The 16,964-nt window shown below is 37.1% G+C and overlaps 1 protein-coding gene across 1 annotated transcript in view; it reads left to right on the top strand.

Moving 5' to 3' along the window:
* The window catches only part of LOC121370580 (cilia- and flagella-associated protein 251-like), a 34,037-nt gene that overhangs the window by 1,309 nt on the left and 15,764 nt on the right, over positions 1 to 16,964 (top strand). Inside the window, exons 2-3 of the mRNA XM_041495897.1 lie at positions 7,552 to 7,737; positions 14,723 to 14,809. Coding sequence (XP_041351831.1) covers positions 7,552 to 7,737; positions 14,723 to 14,809 — 273 coding nt within the window. The remainder of the gene's footprint in view (positions 1 to 7,551; positions 7,738 to 14,722; positions 14,810 to 16,964) is intronic.

Here is a 16,964-nt window from a genome sequence, read left to right as displayed (position 1 = left end):
GAAATAAAAAAAATTCTTCAAAAAAATAATTAAACAAAGTGTTCGTCAACTGTGTATAGTTATGAAATACATGTATATATTTTTTTCATATAGTGGCCTAAAAATGGAAAACGACAAATCGCACATGCGCTGTACGATACATTTTGCAAACGCATGTGCCTGAACGCAGTTAGAAACGTTGCACTCTTTCCTGTTTACCGGAGGGTGTTTCACTTTTATTTACTAGAATGGATTCGTTTTACGACAACATTGTTGATGTTTTACGTTAATTGATTGCATTTTACGTTAATTGATTGCAGTCTACCTTGTCTCACGTATGGTAACTGAAAAATGTAGAACAGTATTTCCGTAAATATCGTATTCGTGTTTTTGTCGTTAGGTGAACGCAGTTTGGTACGTCAATGGTATATGAAGTATCAATAAAACAAATTCCAAAAAATGTACCTGTTTTTAATATATTTGCAATAAAAAGTTGCATTTTCCATATTGCTTGCCAAAACACGTGACCCTGTGATGCGCTATGCGGCATACTATGAAAGCATTAGTGTACAACTTTTTACACCTGACCTGACCTGACCTTTTCACACATTTGATTTGGAATGTGGGATTTTTTTAAACGCGAAAATATTATTCCAATGAATTGAATTGTATGGATGGAATATTCTTTTGGAGATAGTTTCAAATATAAAATGTGGAGAACCATTGTTTAGTGTTTAGACAAACCGATATTCACATGGTTTGCATGGAAGCGGTTCTTAAACCGAACCTGTGCGTAATGGAAAGGACCATGATGATGGGATAGGATCTTCCATGACCACTTCATCCCTGGGGATTACAACAATTATTTAAGGTGGTCGATAAGCATGACACCTAATTGTTTTTTGCAAAATTATCTGTTCCAAGTCTGTATCCCCACTGGCAGAAGTTCTAAGATTGCACATGATACAGAAAACAAGAAACCACGATGAGCACCAGCTAAACTAGAACTCAAAAGGGTGAGTTACAAGTTAGATGCACACACATACACACACTCACATGCACACAGAGAGAGATAGGTGAGGGCCGGGGAGGGTACCAGTGCATGGGCGGCAGTGTAAAAAATAGTGGTACGGCTCAAGGTTGCCAGACTCTTCTTTCAAATTCAGTTGTGAAGGACATTTTCACAGATACATCAAATATAACCTACAAAAGTGTCTCTTTGAAAAGTGGTACGGCCATACACCTCCCCTGCAGTGTTGTAGGGAGGGGGCCCATGGGAGTATGTCTCCACCCCATCAAACTTGTTTAAACTATTAAATTTTATAAAATCATACATACACATGTATATACATAGTGTGGTTTGTGCCCCCACCACAATATAAAATCATGAGGGGTACTAAGCCTAGACCGATAAAAAAAATATGGGGCCAGTATTTCATAATTAAATACATGTACATATTATATATATATACTCTTCAAAAAACGAAACTTGACATTGATTTTCAAAGTTTAATACAAAAAAAACCCCAACAACTGGTAGACATGATACAAGCAACGAAAGATCAAGACACCATGGGAAGGGAATTAGTCTGTACATGTCCGAAACAGTATGTCTGGGAATCCACTTGAAACATGTATGACATAGGGGTGGACAAAATGTCAGTATCAGTTATGACCACCACAAGTCCTGATGACAGCTTGATAACGGTGATGCATGGAAGCAATCAAACGTTGCACAACATGTGGAATGTTCTACCACTCATGCTCCAGTGCTGTAAGAAGTTGCAGAAGTGTCTGGGGTGGTGGATTTCTCCGGTGCTTACGCTGATCCAGTGCATCCCATAGATGTTCTATTGGGTTTAAATCCGGCCGAACAGGCAAGCCAAGGTAATGTCTGGACATTGTGGTGCTGCAGAAACTCCTGACTAACATGTGCAATATGTGGTCTGGCATTGTTATGCTGAAACATTCCACCGTTGATGTTCATGTGCAGAATGATGTGATGCTGCAGGATTTTATCTCTATATCTGATGCCCGTCATTGCACCTGCCACATGCACAAGAGCCATCCTACTACCATGATGGATTCCTGCTCACACCATGACACTGCCACCACCAAAACGGTTGACTTGTTGCATGCAGTTTGGAGCATAACGTTCCCCTTGACATCTATAGCAGGCCTTGACTTTAAGTTTTTTTCAGTGGTAGCCCACTGGGCTACCAGGTTATAAAATCTAATAGCCCTCAGTAAAAATTGATAGCCCTATAACTTAAAAAAAAAAAAGAGAAAAAAAGTAAAATCATTTATTTTTAAGTAAACATGTTTTAGGGTGGCTTTTTTTGTAAATCATGAGCATTATGCTGTGCAATATACACTTATTAAAACTATATGATAATCCTTAATGAATAATAAAGTTTTTAGTTTAAATCATTAAACAGAATCTGGGGGAAATAATCAAAACTACGACATTAATAATATGTGACTGAATAAAGTGTCTCATATATGTATGTGGCATTATAATATTCTGTAAGTCTTCATTACGAGATTAAGCCTAAAAAAAACCCATTATAATAATAATCCCTACCTACCTACCCAGATTTGAATCTACTGGTAGGAAATAGACAAAACAAAATATTTTTAAGGATTGCCTCAAAGGAGGGGTAAATATGGTATGGAAAAAAAAAAATCTAACCACCACCACCAAAAAACCGACCTATTCTACCTACATTAATTTGTTTGGTACAAATCCAGAAACACACAATGGTGTTTTTTACTATTATTAGTAATTGTTTTTAGGCCTAATCTCATAATGAAGACTTACAAAATATTATTGAAACACTTTATACAGTTTTCACGTATATGTAGAACTGTCTGCTAATAGTACGATCTTCAGGTGTCATTTTGAAGAATCTTAACAAAACTTAACTTTATTCCAAAACAATAGCAGTTTTTATTGATGACAATAAACTTGTAAATGCCGTCAGTCAGTTACCTGTGGGATCACCATGACATTGTGTGTTTGTGTTGTAATAACGTGACAAGATGTCAGATGTCATTTTGAGCAATAGTAAACGATCAGAGAGATTTAATTAAAAATAATTTGTAAGAACGATTATTATTTTTAACATTGAAAGAAAGAAATGTTTTATTTAATGATGCACTCAACACATTTTATGTACGGTTATATGGCGTCAGACATACATGTATGGTTAAGGACCACACACAGTTTGAGAGGAAACCCGCTGTCACCACTACATGGGCTACTCTTTACGATTAGCAGCAAGGGATCTTTTATTTGCACTTCCCACAGGCAGAATAGCACAAACTATGGCCTTTGTTGAACCTGTTATGGATCACTGGTCGGTGCAAGTGGTTTACACCTACCCATTGAGCCTTGCGGAGCACTCACTCAGGGTTTGGAAAAAGAAAGAAAGAAAGAAAGAAATGTTTTATTTAATGACGCACTCAACACATTTTATTTACAGTTATATGGCGTCAGACATATGGTTAAGGACCACACATATTTTGAGAGGAAACCCGCTGTCGCCACTACATGGGCTACTCTTCTGATTAGCAGCAAGGGATCTTTTATTTGCGCTTCCCACAGGTAGGATAGCACAAACCATGGCCTTTGTTGAACCAGTTATGGATCACTGGTCGGTGCAAGTGGTTTACACCTACCCATTGAGCCTTGCGGAGCATTCACTCAGGGTTTGGAGTCGGTATCTGGATTAAAAATCCAATGCCTCGATTGGGATCCGAACCCAGTACCTACCAGCCTGTAGACCGATGGCCTGCCACGACGCCACCGAGGCCGGTTTTTAACATTGAAAACATTCGTCAATTTATACATTTCTTTAACATAATAATAAATATTAATTTTGTAAACAATAATCTGATAATTTGCATAGATAGCCTAGACTTCAGCTGGCGGCAAATAGTCTTGATCATACAAAGCGTTTGTTATATGTAGGTGTAAAAACAACGGGTTGTGTTGTCGATTGTTATAAATGACTATGAATAGATAACAAATGACCCAAATGAAAATTCCATGACCTGTATGAACCATGTATAACTGCCACTTGTGGGTCGCACTAGAGGAGCAATTGACTCCTGGCAGCAGAGAGCGAGCACATGAAAGGTGGAATTTCAGACACTGATGAATTAAACGTTTTGTTGATTGTGGGTGACTGGACATGCCAAAACATTTGGTAGCCCGGCAGACTACTGGGATTAGAAAATTGGTAGTCCGAGTGAGAAATCGGTAGCCAAAACAACTCGGGCTACTGCTAAGACGTGTGCATCCATTAGCACGTGACAGGAGAATATGAGACTCATCTGAGAACAAAACAGTCCTCCACCTGGCACGTGTCCATCTCACCCTCTGCTGGCACCAATGCAGACGCTCCGTTAAGTGCTGTGGGGTCAAAACGTTACGTCGCACTGGTCTTCTAGGGAAAATTCCTGCCTCCCTCAGCCGATTATGAACTGTCTGGTCAGAAATTCTGCATAGTCCCTGGATTTGTGTCACTGTGGTTGTTGTTGTTGTGATTCGATTTCGAAGATGACACACCCGGATATATCAATCTTGAGCAGCGGTGGTTACTCTGGGATGACCTGACTTTGGCCTGTCATTAACACTTTGAGTGGTATTGTGCTATGCCCATAAAGCAGAGATGGTCTTTCTGGAGACGCCAAAGTGCCTTGCCACAGCTTGTTGAGTTGCCCCTGCTTGCAGTCTCCCAATGGCATTATTGCGTTGAGCTGATGTCAATCTTGGCATTATTGCTTTACCTACAATGTCGTTATGTGGTCTGTTTGAATCACTGCTGATGTGGCCTTTTATGCCCCACCAACCCTCCGTTCAGCATACAAAGTTACAAAACTTCATGATGCACATGCTTCTCTGAGGATTGCGCTTTTGTGTTTCAGTTCACAAGTTGACTATGGCTACGTTTATGAGAATCGGACGTGTTTTATAGTATTTTTGCATCACCATTCACTCACTTACTTGATCGTCTTTACGATGTCTTTGATTCTAAAATAATCGGATAGTATTATTTTTACCAATGTCAAGTTTCTTTTTTTTCAAAGAGTATATATATATATATATATCCTTTGAACAACTTGTCTCTGTCTTGTACCCACAAACGAGAATGCAGCCCACATTTAGGACACTTTGAAAATTACTGTATCATTTTCAAAATCAATTAAAGTATGTTTTTGTTTAATGGCACCACAAGAGCACATTGATTATTACTCATGGACTATTGGATGTCAAACATTTGGTAATTTTTACATAATAGTCTTAGAGAGGAAACCTGGTACATTTTTTTATTAGTAGCAAGAGATCTTTTATATGCACCATCCCAGACAAGATAGTACATGCCACGGCCTTTGATATACCAGTCATGATGCACTGGCTGGAACTAGAAATAGCACAATGGGTCAGACGAGGATCGATCCCAAACTGACCATGCATCAAGCGAGTGCTTTACCACTGGGCTAAGTCCTGCTATATGTAGATTATTTTCAACAACATAAAAATGTATCAGTTATCTTCTTAGAAACAAAAATAAATGTGACTAATCATAAATGGACACAAGAGCATGTATGTATATATACAATATTTTTTAGTAATCATATAGGCTTACATGGCTTGATATTTCAAGGTAAACTGACAAACTGGTGACCATGCTGTGTGATGGAGTGATATCAAATCTAGCAGAACTTTCCTCTATCTTGGATTCTTAACATTGTCAGCTTTCTATGTTCCAACTTTAAGCAACCAGACATTAAAGAAGCCATAGCTACACAATCTTCCACATTTGCACCTAAAACAGAAAATTGATGTTTGTGTTAACATTCAGTTGAATTTTGTTTTGTTTTTTGCACTGAAGATGTTATACAATAAGCACTCGTGTGTCAACAGCTAACATACTTGCACATGTAGTCCAAAAAGTGTTTATTAAAATACTAAGTGAAGTAATATGGAATGACTAAATTGGTACATTGTTTAATTCAAGGCTATTAGTGATGTTCCAATGAAGGATTATAATCGAAAATTTATGTTTGGTTCTACCAATATGATAATAATAATCCATAATCAATGTGTGGGGAAATGTTAATGGTTAAATGTTCCTCCCGTTTAGATGATGGAATTAATGTAAATATGTTGGGGTTGATGTTTGGTTTCATGTATACCTAAAGAAAATTAAATAGCCCTGTATATAGTGTGTATCAAGTAGTATATAATCATGTAAATAAATATTCCAATGAAACTGTTAACAATTTTGTCTTGTTTTCTTTTGTACTATTTATTATTCATTATAAATAGGAAATCTTCATGTTGCCAAGTTAGCTTACTTGTATTATTACTAATATACTAAGCAACTATTCTCAGATGTCACCCACCCAATTGTTAATTTTTGAACAAATTGGCTAAAAAAACATTCTGTCTTTTGATGGTGGAATGACCTAAAATAAAATAATCAATAAAAAGCATATCCTGTTTTTGAGCGATTGTGGTAGCCTGCATGTGTAAATGCATATATATACGACAATAGGTAACCATTAAATATGTCTAGACAGGGATATTTTGTCTCAAAATGTGACCCTATATTGGCTATAAATTAATTTAGAATAGAAAAATAAACATTATTTGACAATATATACCATCTCTATAATTAAGATCTATTCCAAATTTGTCTTACCAACTTTCAAGATCGGTGAGTAGTGTTTCGCCATCTGGGTATTATTTGTTTACCACTTGCCGGATCATCGTTATTGTATTCCGGCTCAAACTGATAGGGACGTACCCCTAACAGATTTTATCCTTCTTCGTCACCAGTTGAGGTACCATTAGAGTGACAAATGTGATAAAACCAAAATGTCCAAACTAGCATCCGTTAAGAATCAGCTGGGGTTTTTTATAATCATTCTCTGCTGTTAACATGTTGACCTAACAGAATGAATGGAATCCACCGCATGCTACGTCACAGGTCTGATGCAGGTCAAATCGACTAAGCAGTGGGGTTTTTCCCCAAGCGTTTTACAAAAAGTCACTATTAATAATTGGGATGGTATTTTTGTTTTTTATTTTTAATATTGTAATGTTTATGTATTTTTGTTATATACTGTGTATTAATAATGTGCCATAAGTCTGGACCGTTAACAGTTAAGGAACATTTATTTCCCAACATTTTCATTTACAATAAAATTCAGATAAGTAAGTATCTAGCTTGAGTCACCTCCAGCCCTCCCTTTATTGATATGTAGGGGAAGGCTAGAGGAAACTATTTAATGTTTTGGCAGTCATCAACGACCAAATGGTCGCAAGCTGCTGTGTTGAAAATAATTTAAAAAAAATCCTAAATCTGATGCCACAGAGCTTTAGTTTGAATCCAGTCATAAAATTAAACTTGCATATTATTAACTGGTACCAATTCTACATGAAGAAACACATTGGTCTACGTCACCATAAAAAAGTACAGCACAGGTTTGTTGCACATGGGGGTGTCAGGTTTCGTGGTGTAGCGTTGGTACATCCAGGTTTTTTTGGTTCTTTTTTAGCTACGCAAACACCAATGTCACATCATTGACATTCTGGAAGCAAATGGAATCGAGGTGGAGAGGATTGACATTACAGATCCTATTAATGAGGAACAGCGTAAATTCATGCAGGTGAACAGTACGCCGAAGAAAGAAGGACAGAAACCACTTCCACCACAAGTGTTCAATGATGAAGAATACTGTGGGGTATGGTATTTCTATCTGTTATGAAATTTTAAATACTGCAGTGTCAATGAATGAGGCATTCTAAATTTTGTATTAGGGGCATTCCATGGTCTTTGGTCCATAGGTATGGAAATTTCAGAAATGATCTGTTAAACTAAATTTTTATTATAGCTTTAAGTTAAAACTCTTAAAGATTGTTTTCTGCTGTTTTTTGTTTTGTTGTTACTTTGAAAAAATAATAGTGCTTTGTCGGCAAGACTTTATTTATTAATATGATATTCATCAGCAGAACCTTTCTGATACTGATTTGTCTGCCATCCACCTAGTCATCTATCCGTCCATCTGTCAACTTTTCCTGTGAAACTTACCAATTGTCTATGTCCAATTTGGACAAAGTGAAAACCATTTCAACTCACTGGCATCCATTATGTAGGGGCGGGACATAGCCCAGTGGTAAAGCGCTCGCTCGATGCGCGGTCGGTCTGGGATCGATCCCCGTCGGTGGGCCCATTGGGCTATTTCTCGTTCCAGCCAGTGCACCACAACTGGTATACCAAAGGCTGTGGTATGTACTACTCTGTCTGTGGGATGGTGCATATAAAAGATCCCTTGCTGCTAATCGAAAAGAGTAGCCCATGAAGTGGCGACAGCGGGTTTCCTTTCTCAATATATGTGTGGTCCTTAACCATATGTCTGACGCCATATAACCATAAATACAATGTGTTGAGTGCGTCGTTAAATAAAACATTTCTTTCTTTCTTTCCATTATGTACTATTTGCTCTGTAAGAAAGCTGCATAGAACAAAAACCTCTGTAACACCTGGCCAGTTTCCACCAACGACTTCAGCCAGCCAATTTCACTATGCATACTTGTCAAGTACTTATGGATGGGCAAATATCGACCCCACTGAATGGAATTAAACTTATTACAATCATGATAGATGAGAGTCCTGCAGCACATGTTCTTCTTAAAATTATCCACTGTTGACAGACAGGATAGCACATACCACAGCCCTTGATATACCAGTCATGGTGTACTGGCTGGAACAAGAAGACCAGTTGTTGTGGCTGAGATAAACAAAGTGAAAGAGGTGGTGGCAAATTTTGAAAGTTCTTAGAAAGAGAATTAAGCCCAAAAGTTGAAGTCATGTCTGAAAACGTTTTGGTGATTGCATGCTAATTTTGAATGGTTCAGCCGAAAGTTAAAGATTGTCAGATTTTTTAAATTTAAGCCTAAACGTATTGACACTATACGAACCTAGGGGTAGCCCTGAAAAGGGCTGGGGGGGGGGGGGGGGAGGGGCTGGGGTTGGTGTTCAGGCGTCAAAGTTGGTGATGCATGCAGCTCCTGATTGTGTGCTGACGATGTCATAGTAATGCTGCGCGAACACCCTGCGCAGCATTACATGTATCTCGTGGTATGAGGTGTCCTGTCGTACGTATGTGATCTGTTCCCCAGTAAGTGACTCCACAGTGTTAATGTGGAAACTGCCACGTCTGTCATCTTACTGGTACAGGAACACACACACCTCCCCCCCCCCCCCCCCCCCCCCCCGGTTGGTTCGGCAGTAGCTCTAGTGTTGTGCTGTTGATGACCAGGGATTTTTTTCTTATTCCGGTTCACCCATTGTTCGACCACTACTGCCGCCTTGTATTCCATCACGGCTGGTCGGTTTGGTGACACTCTGGGTGGTGCGACCTCCAGTTCGGTCGATTCCATCGCCATAATATTGGCTCTTAAAAGGGCCAGCGACTGGGGGTGTCAAATGATAGGTGATGGCTCTGGTCTGGCTGGCGCATCATCTTAATGGTATGATGTGTAGTGGGGACGGTGATCGCGGCTTCGAAAGGACTGCCATGGGTGGAGTAGCCACCGGCTTGGGTCCCTCTCTTCTTCCTCTGTTGCCTCCTCTTCCTTTTGGTTGCTGGTGTGGGTTGACCTCTATACACCAGGGTGACATAAGCCTTCCCACCGTTGTGTGAAATTTTACATTTTGCCAGCTCGCCAAATAACTGGATCATCACCCCCAAAAATAGGGGGAGATAACAGTGCACGCAGCAATATCTAGCTTCTTAGCTGCAAAGTCATGTGTGCGGGACATCTCTTCAGCTGAGAGCTGGAATGGGAATGATGATAAAGTGTGTGGATTTGAAAGTTTTACATATTATAATATATATATATATATATATATATATACATGTATATTGTCATTTATTGATTCTAAAGGAAGTGTGTGGTGGGAGTGGGAGACATTTGCCTATAGGAGATCTGCTCATAGAAGATTTACCCATTTGACCAAAACTCATTTTACAAATTATATAAGCATGACCATATACATGTACTAGTATTCAGTTCAGTTCAGTTAATTCAATTCAGTTAACTTTATTGTATCAGTACACACCATGGGGCACCATCCCATATACTGTAGATCCTGAACTTAATGTAATCATAATATTAATGCGAAAAATGCAAGTCCGTGTTATTTACATAAATGATATGACACATTTATTTCAATTTTTTGTCCCGCAATAGTCCAGCAAGCTATGTGTTACACGTTATTAAAACAAACAAAAATTAACATTCTAAGACATTTATAAACCAACTGGAACACAATTCATTATAGGCAAGACAGACTAATCATCCAATGGTCCAGCAAAAGCCGACACGATTCATCACGTGTGAATGGGTTTTAGCACGCTAATCCTGAGGTCGAACATTTCTTTCTTTTTACTGTTTAAGTTCGCTGCAACTTTCTCGGCATGTTTTAGGAAGATACAGTTGTAATGGTACATGTATGCTAATGTTTAGCCAGATTTAGATAACTATACACATTAGGTATATGATTGCTGCAAGAATATGCTTTGATTTGATAACACCAAAAATAGGTTACCTGATCTGTACACTAGGGGTGCAACGATACGGTCAAAACCGTATTGCGATATATTGCGATATAAGAAACTGTATTGCAATATGTATTGCAATATAATTGATATTATTTATGGGTTGGGTTTTTTTTAATGAAAATAGAAGGCATAACTTTTTAATGATCTTTATTAGTTTCAGCTGTCAGGCTCAATGTTTTAGGCCATATTTTTATTTTTTAACACAATACTAGTCTACTAGAACACTGGCGTGACGGTGTCAAACTATTGATGATGATGATGATGATGATGATAACTAATTTAACGTGTCCATATACCACTAGGGTTTCGAACACGCCCATCCCGAGTCCGACCTCCGATAAGATCGGTGGCCTGACTCGGGATGGAGTGGGGGGGGGGGGGGGATGAAAATGGGCAGAATTTTGAAAATAGCAATTAGTAAAAGAGTTAATAGAATAAAAAAAGAAAAAAAAAAGGTTACAATCCAAAAATAAAAAAGAATTGACTGCTCGGCCGAATATTTATATAATTTGGAGCATTTTAGAAGGAAAGTCCAAAATTAAATAAGAGAAAGAAGAGAGGATTGGACTATTTAATAATATTAAAAAAAAAAAAAGAAGTAATTTCAACATAAAATTTTGAACGCAGATCTAAAAGTTTAAAGTCCGATCGATATGTCCACGCGAGTGGCCTCGTTAAGGCCGTTTGGGTGCACAGCTTAAAGGGACGAGATAGGTTGCATCCCGTCAAGAAAACCCCTAGATTGACAGTCGATAGACGTTGAAGGTGTACTGCTGTGCTGAAATACAGATCTTGAGAAGCTGGATCTGTCTGAACGAAAGAGAGTATCAGACTAGGGTATAGTCCAGTCGTCATGGGTTGGTATAGTGGTTCGGACGGGCCCGACTCCAGAGGATACGAAAGTCTAGAAAAAGAGTAGTAGGGGCCGACCCCGCTTCCTATTTCTTCTTAGAGTGGGGTGGTCAATCTTCCAGTACTGCTAGGACAGGCTCGGACATGTACAGACTAAACGCGAACAACCGTGGCGTTCTGCAGAATGGCCGTCATACGAGTCACGAAAAAAACCTGTCGACAGTCAGACGGAGAAATGACGTGGAAGCAAGGAATCTCGCTAAAAAAGAATCCAACCTGGTGGTGCAGGCTGTCGAAATGAGAAGCGTTCCAGCGTTCAATCAGTTCCAATGGCCGCATACATTCCAGTAGAAAACTTCATTTTGCTGACCAAAACAACGAAATGAGGGACCCCCCAAGTCGAGCACACGAAAGCACGTGCAGTGTGCACAAGCGAAACAAACACGTCTTACCGCGTGGAGCTCCAGACTGTGAATGGTCAAACTATTCATAAATTGTCACATTCGGAAATCCTTACTATCAGGCTTTTCCGTTGCTGCTCGCTTAACACGGAAATGTATGTATTGAGTCACAATGTTTCGCCAGATCGACCGAACCAGAGCCGAGGTTATTAGCCGAGGTATTTTGAACAATCGGCCGAAGTATTTCGAGTTCAGTGAAAAACAGCGAAGTGTGATTCTCATTTGTTGGTTTATTTCTTTGAAGATGATAGCCGTAGCCGTAGCCGTATTCCAACGTAAATGAACAACGAATGATAATGTGTAAGTAACAAAACATTTATTTGTAATTATCGTTAACTGGTTATTTTCACTGGACTTTTGACACGTTTTGTTTAGAAGTTAGAACCAAGTATAACCGACCTATCACTTCATATGCCAACAAGTAAGCCGACTACGCTTGACGTGATTGTTACATTTCCTGTCATCACCAATTAATAAAATGATGTGGTTTTTGTTTGTTTGTTTGCCTATTTCAAATCAAATAAGTTACAAGGAAAAAAAATCGCGGTACGCAAAACTGTACCGCGGTTCGTATCGAGCTGATCAATTATCAACTGTACACAGACATGTTAGTGAGTTAATCTCATTGAAGACAACTGTAACTCTGATTTAACCGAAAAGTACACAGACACGTGTTAATAGGAAAGTAATATTTTATATGGAGGCCACTCACATAAATTTCATGTCGCATTTTAGTCTGCCCACCGTCACTCGCATGAATTTAGGGATGCATTAATTTCAGGATCTACAGTAATGAACATACCAACATGTAAGAAGACAATGTACAGTATCAGCAGTATTTAGATATATGTATATACATAACATTAACAATAAATAACTTAGTGAGATACCATTGTATAGTACCATAGTAATAGTTATGGTATACTATGTAATATTGTAAAATAGAAATTATGTGTGGAAGGCAGGTGAAGTTTTATTTGTAAATCAGCATTACTTACGCAATATAAATAAAGTAAAGTGGGGTTTTTATTGTTATAAAGAAAAACATATTTAAACTTTAAGTTCTTTAGAACTACAGGCCTTTCCTGAAGATTTTTTTTAAAGGTGCTTAGAAGTTAAATTTTCAATTAATTAAGTAATATTGATTTTGACAATTTGGCAAGGCACTTTTTTCTAGCCTTATGTTTAGTTTATTATGATCTTAACCTTTAAGTACTTGCATTTTGGAATTTCTTCCTGCATATATGTATTACCAGGGTTTCTGCCAGAGGATAAGGAGGGTAAAATTATGTAACCGAATATTTTGGAAATAAATAGATATATTTTTATAATTTTTACATAGCTGATAGTAAGAGAACTGCTATTTAACATTAATTGTCAAATGCAGTGTCCAATTTGAAAACATTTCAAACCGATAACCACCTAGCAGAGACACTATAGTGGTCTGTTGTTTTTATTACGTATCGTCAATTCATTTTCTGGCAGAAAGCCTGATTATTACCCATATGGGCAGAGAGAAAAATGATCTTTCCATAGATATGTTTTGACATTATAATCAATGCAGAGAGAAAAATGATCTTTCCATAGATATGTTTTGACATTATAATCAATGCTTTTAGGGCATCCACGAGTTCAAAATATTGGACTCAAGTACTCGAAGGTCAAACTTGACCCGGACCCGAGTACCCCACACTTACACTAGATGATAATGAGACTAAGGAATACAGTAAAATAGCATTATGTATCTTAATTCCAGCGCTGATCATGGATGCCAAATCATGCCATTGTATTGCATTTAGAAGTGCTCTGATGGATGGATGGCCAGTTTAAAGAGAGAAACAAGTGTATGATCATATAATTATTGTGTAACTTATATCGTTGATTATCTACTGCTGAAATTATTGTCCTACATTGTCCATTGTATTGTAGTTGCTCACTATATTTCACCTTGTACAGGTACTCGAGTCCTGTGAACGGACTCGTCTTGCTAGACTTGACCTGTGCCCGAGTACTCGAGTACTCGTGGAGACCCTAAATGTTTCACTATAGGTTTGACATCTTAGTTTCCATGGTGGCAGTCATGTCAACAACCGACTCATGTCATCAGCGATGCGTATGTCACAGCTATGATGCAACACTGTCTCATGTTCTCAACTTGCAAACATGTTTTCAATAACATTATCTTTTGAAAATCTTCCATGAAATAATAAAGATTGATAATGGGTAATAAATAAAGGATATTTCATGTTTTTTGTCAAATATGATTTATATTTCATCGAGTGAAGTTTGCAATCATATTTCACGAGTCGCACAAGTGATATGATTGCAAACTTCACGAGATGAGATATAAATCATATTTGACAAAAAACATGAAATTTTCCATTTATTATATAACTTTTGACAGTTTACCTTTATTTTTTAAAATGCCAGCAGCAAAATAGTTCTGACTTTTTTACAGTGAAGATAAGTCTTTCTACTGTGACAATAACACATTTTAGAGTGAAATAGTGAAATTTTCACTCTAAAATGTGTTATCGTCACTGAATAACTGATAACACTTTTATTTCACTGATATTTTAAGATATTTCACTAAATGTTATATAATAAATAGAACGCACAAATCGCTACTCGGCAATACTGTTTATCTTGCACGAGTGAATTGATGTTGTCCTTGCCTCATCAAAGGCTCAGGAAGGAACAACATCAGTTCACTCGTGCAAGATAAACGGTATTGCCGAGTAGCTCGTTGAGTATTCTTTCATTACATACTAGTATAATTTTATTTTCAGGATTATGAGTCTTTTTATAACCACATTGAACTGGACCGACTGTATGACTTTTTGAAATTGACCCCCCCACAAACAATTATTGAAGAGGTAAGAAAAATTATTTTGTTACGTAATTATCAAAGATCTGTTTCATATTATGCATTAGAATGTTTTATACATTCATACAATAATGTCCTCTGATATACAGGTGTATCCTATTCAAATAAACAACCTAGCAAAGTGTCAAAAGTCAATGGCCAACAGTAGATGTTTACTCTCAGAGATACAACTACTTGTGTGACTAGCATTTTGTAGGTAAGCTACTAAATGATATATTAGATAATGGCAAGTGACAAGGATCGATAATAGACTTGAGAATCATGCAGTAGACTATAAATTATACTCTACTAACTGGCCAAGCAGTAACTAATAGAACTATCACTATATATGTATGTATATTTTGCTCAAGCTTCTGAAAACTATGAGAATGATTTAATTTTGTATAACCTAAAAGAAAATTGCACAACATTTAGGGCACCATTTACTTGGATAAAATGAATTATGCAAAAAGTTGCCAGAGGTTTGTTCTACCGAGTGCTAAAGTATTATGCATAGTATTAGTAACTTGTTAATACAAAATTAATACATGTGATAATAAGTTTTTAGAACTTAAACTGCAATATTGTTTTGGGCTCATACTGTTTCCTGCATTCATGTGGTTGTATGTACATGTATGTTACACTATATGTATTATTATAATTATGATACTTTGAGACCTATTGATGCTAATCACTACTGTGTAGTGTTGGAAGTGTATCATAATTATACCATGTTTCTTCTAAAATTACAATCTTATTTCAGTTCAACTACTGACAGTAGTCGTAATTTTTTCCTAGCCAAGCGAAAATTTGCTAGTGTGTTGTAGTTTTCAAATTTGACCCAGATGAGACGATCGAATGCAGTCAAACAATGTCATTGTTTGCAATCTGTTTTGAAAATATTCACTGTTTACATTACTTAATGTTTCTTCAGGTTTGTTTTGTAAATTTAATATATTCATATTTATTTTATACTGTGCTTTACTGTTAAGTAAACTGTCCCACGTTCCAGTTCTTACTTATACGTGCAGTATGCAGTAGGCAGTAACAAATCAACGTATTGGTCTATTTTCTTTACCCACAATAATGTGTAATTTACTTCTGAATCAATATTTATATGAACAAACCTGTAAACATATGAAATAAAAGTGAGTTTCGTTTGCTGTGATACACATTGTACAAGTATGAATAAGTGCTGAACATTACAAAAGAGCATTAGGGCCAATCCGTACAGAGAAAAGTTTTTTCTATATCTTGAGATCACAAGAGAGTAAGTTGAGATCTCGAGATAGTAAATTGAGATCTCACGATACTAAATGGTGATCTCGACCTTTATCTTGAGATCTTGACTTAATATCTTTTGTATTATATTATTTTATCTTATTACTTATAATTTTCTGTGTCATCTTATTATCTCGAAGATATAAAACTACTTTTTCTTTATACGGATTGGCCCTAATGCCCTTTCATACAATCTACGAAAAAGTAGTTTTATATCTCGAGATAATAAGTCAAGATCTCAAGATAATAAGTCAAGATTTTAATATAATAATTTGAGATATTGAGATAATACTGTAAGATGACACTCCAAAACATAATAATAAAATAATGTAATAAAAAAAAGTAATTAAGTCGACATCTTGAGATAAATAAGTCAACATCTTGACTTAGTCTCCAGATTTCGATTTAGCATCTCAAGACCTTGGTTTAATATCTATTGGTCCTAATGCTCTTTCTTAAAAGTCAATATTATCCACTTTCAGTTTAGAACATGCACTGTGATAATAACTTGTAGATTCCAGCTTGTAAGCACAAGGCTCACTCTATTAATCAGTATGAGAGTCCAGCACTCTACCAACTGAGCTAATAGTGCAGGAGCCAATTCTGAAAAGAGGCTTCAAAATGGTTGAGCACAAACACCCACTACACAGTTGGTTTGTCACTTCAGGCTTCAATCCTAAGCCAGGTGTAGAGTTGAATTGTGTCAGTAACAGTAGGTGACAGCCTATTTTCTAATACAAGGTAGGGATGGCTTGGGTGTAAATCTCAACACTTTGGTTTGATTTTCTCAGCTCCTACTGGATTTGATTTTAAGACATGTTTTTCATATGTTGGCAGTAACAATAGGTGACAGGATATTTTTTAGCAGGAGGTGGGGTGGTTCA

Source organism: Gigantopelta aegis, chromosome 4 (genome assembly GCF_016097555.1).
Source record: "Gigantopelta aegis isolate Gae_Host chromosome 4, Gae_host_genome, whole genome shotgun sequence".
Classification (NCBI taxonomy): Eukaryota; Metazoa; Mollusca; class Gastropoda; order Neomphalida; family Peltospiridae; genus Gigantopelta; species Gigantopelta aegis.
The sequence above is the reverse complement of the archived record's forward strand: the minus strand, read 5'-3'. Positions and strand labels throughout refer to the sequence as shown.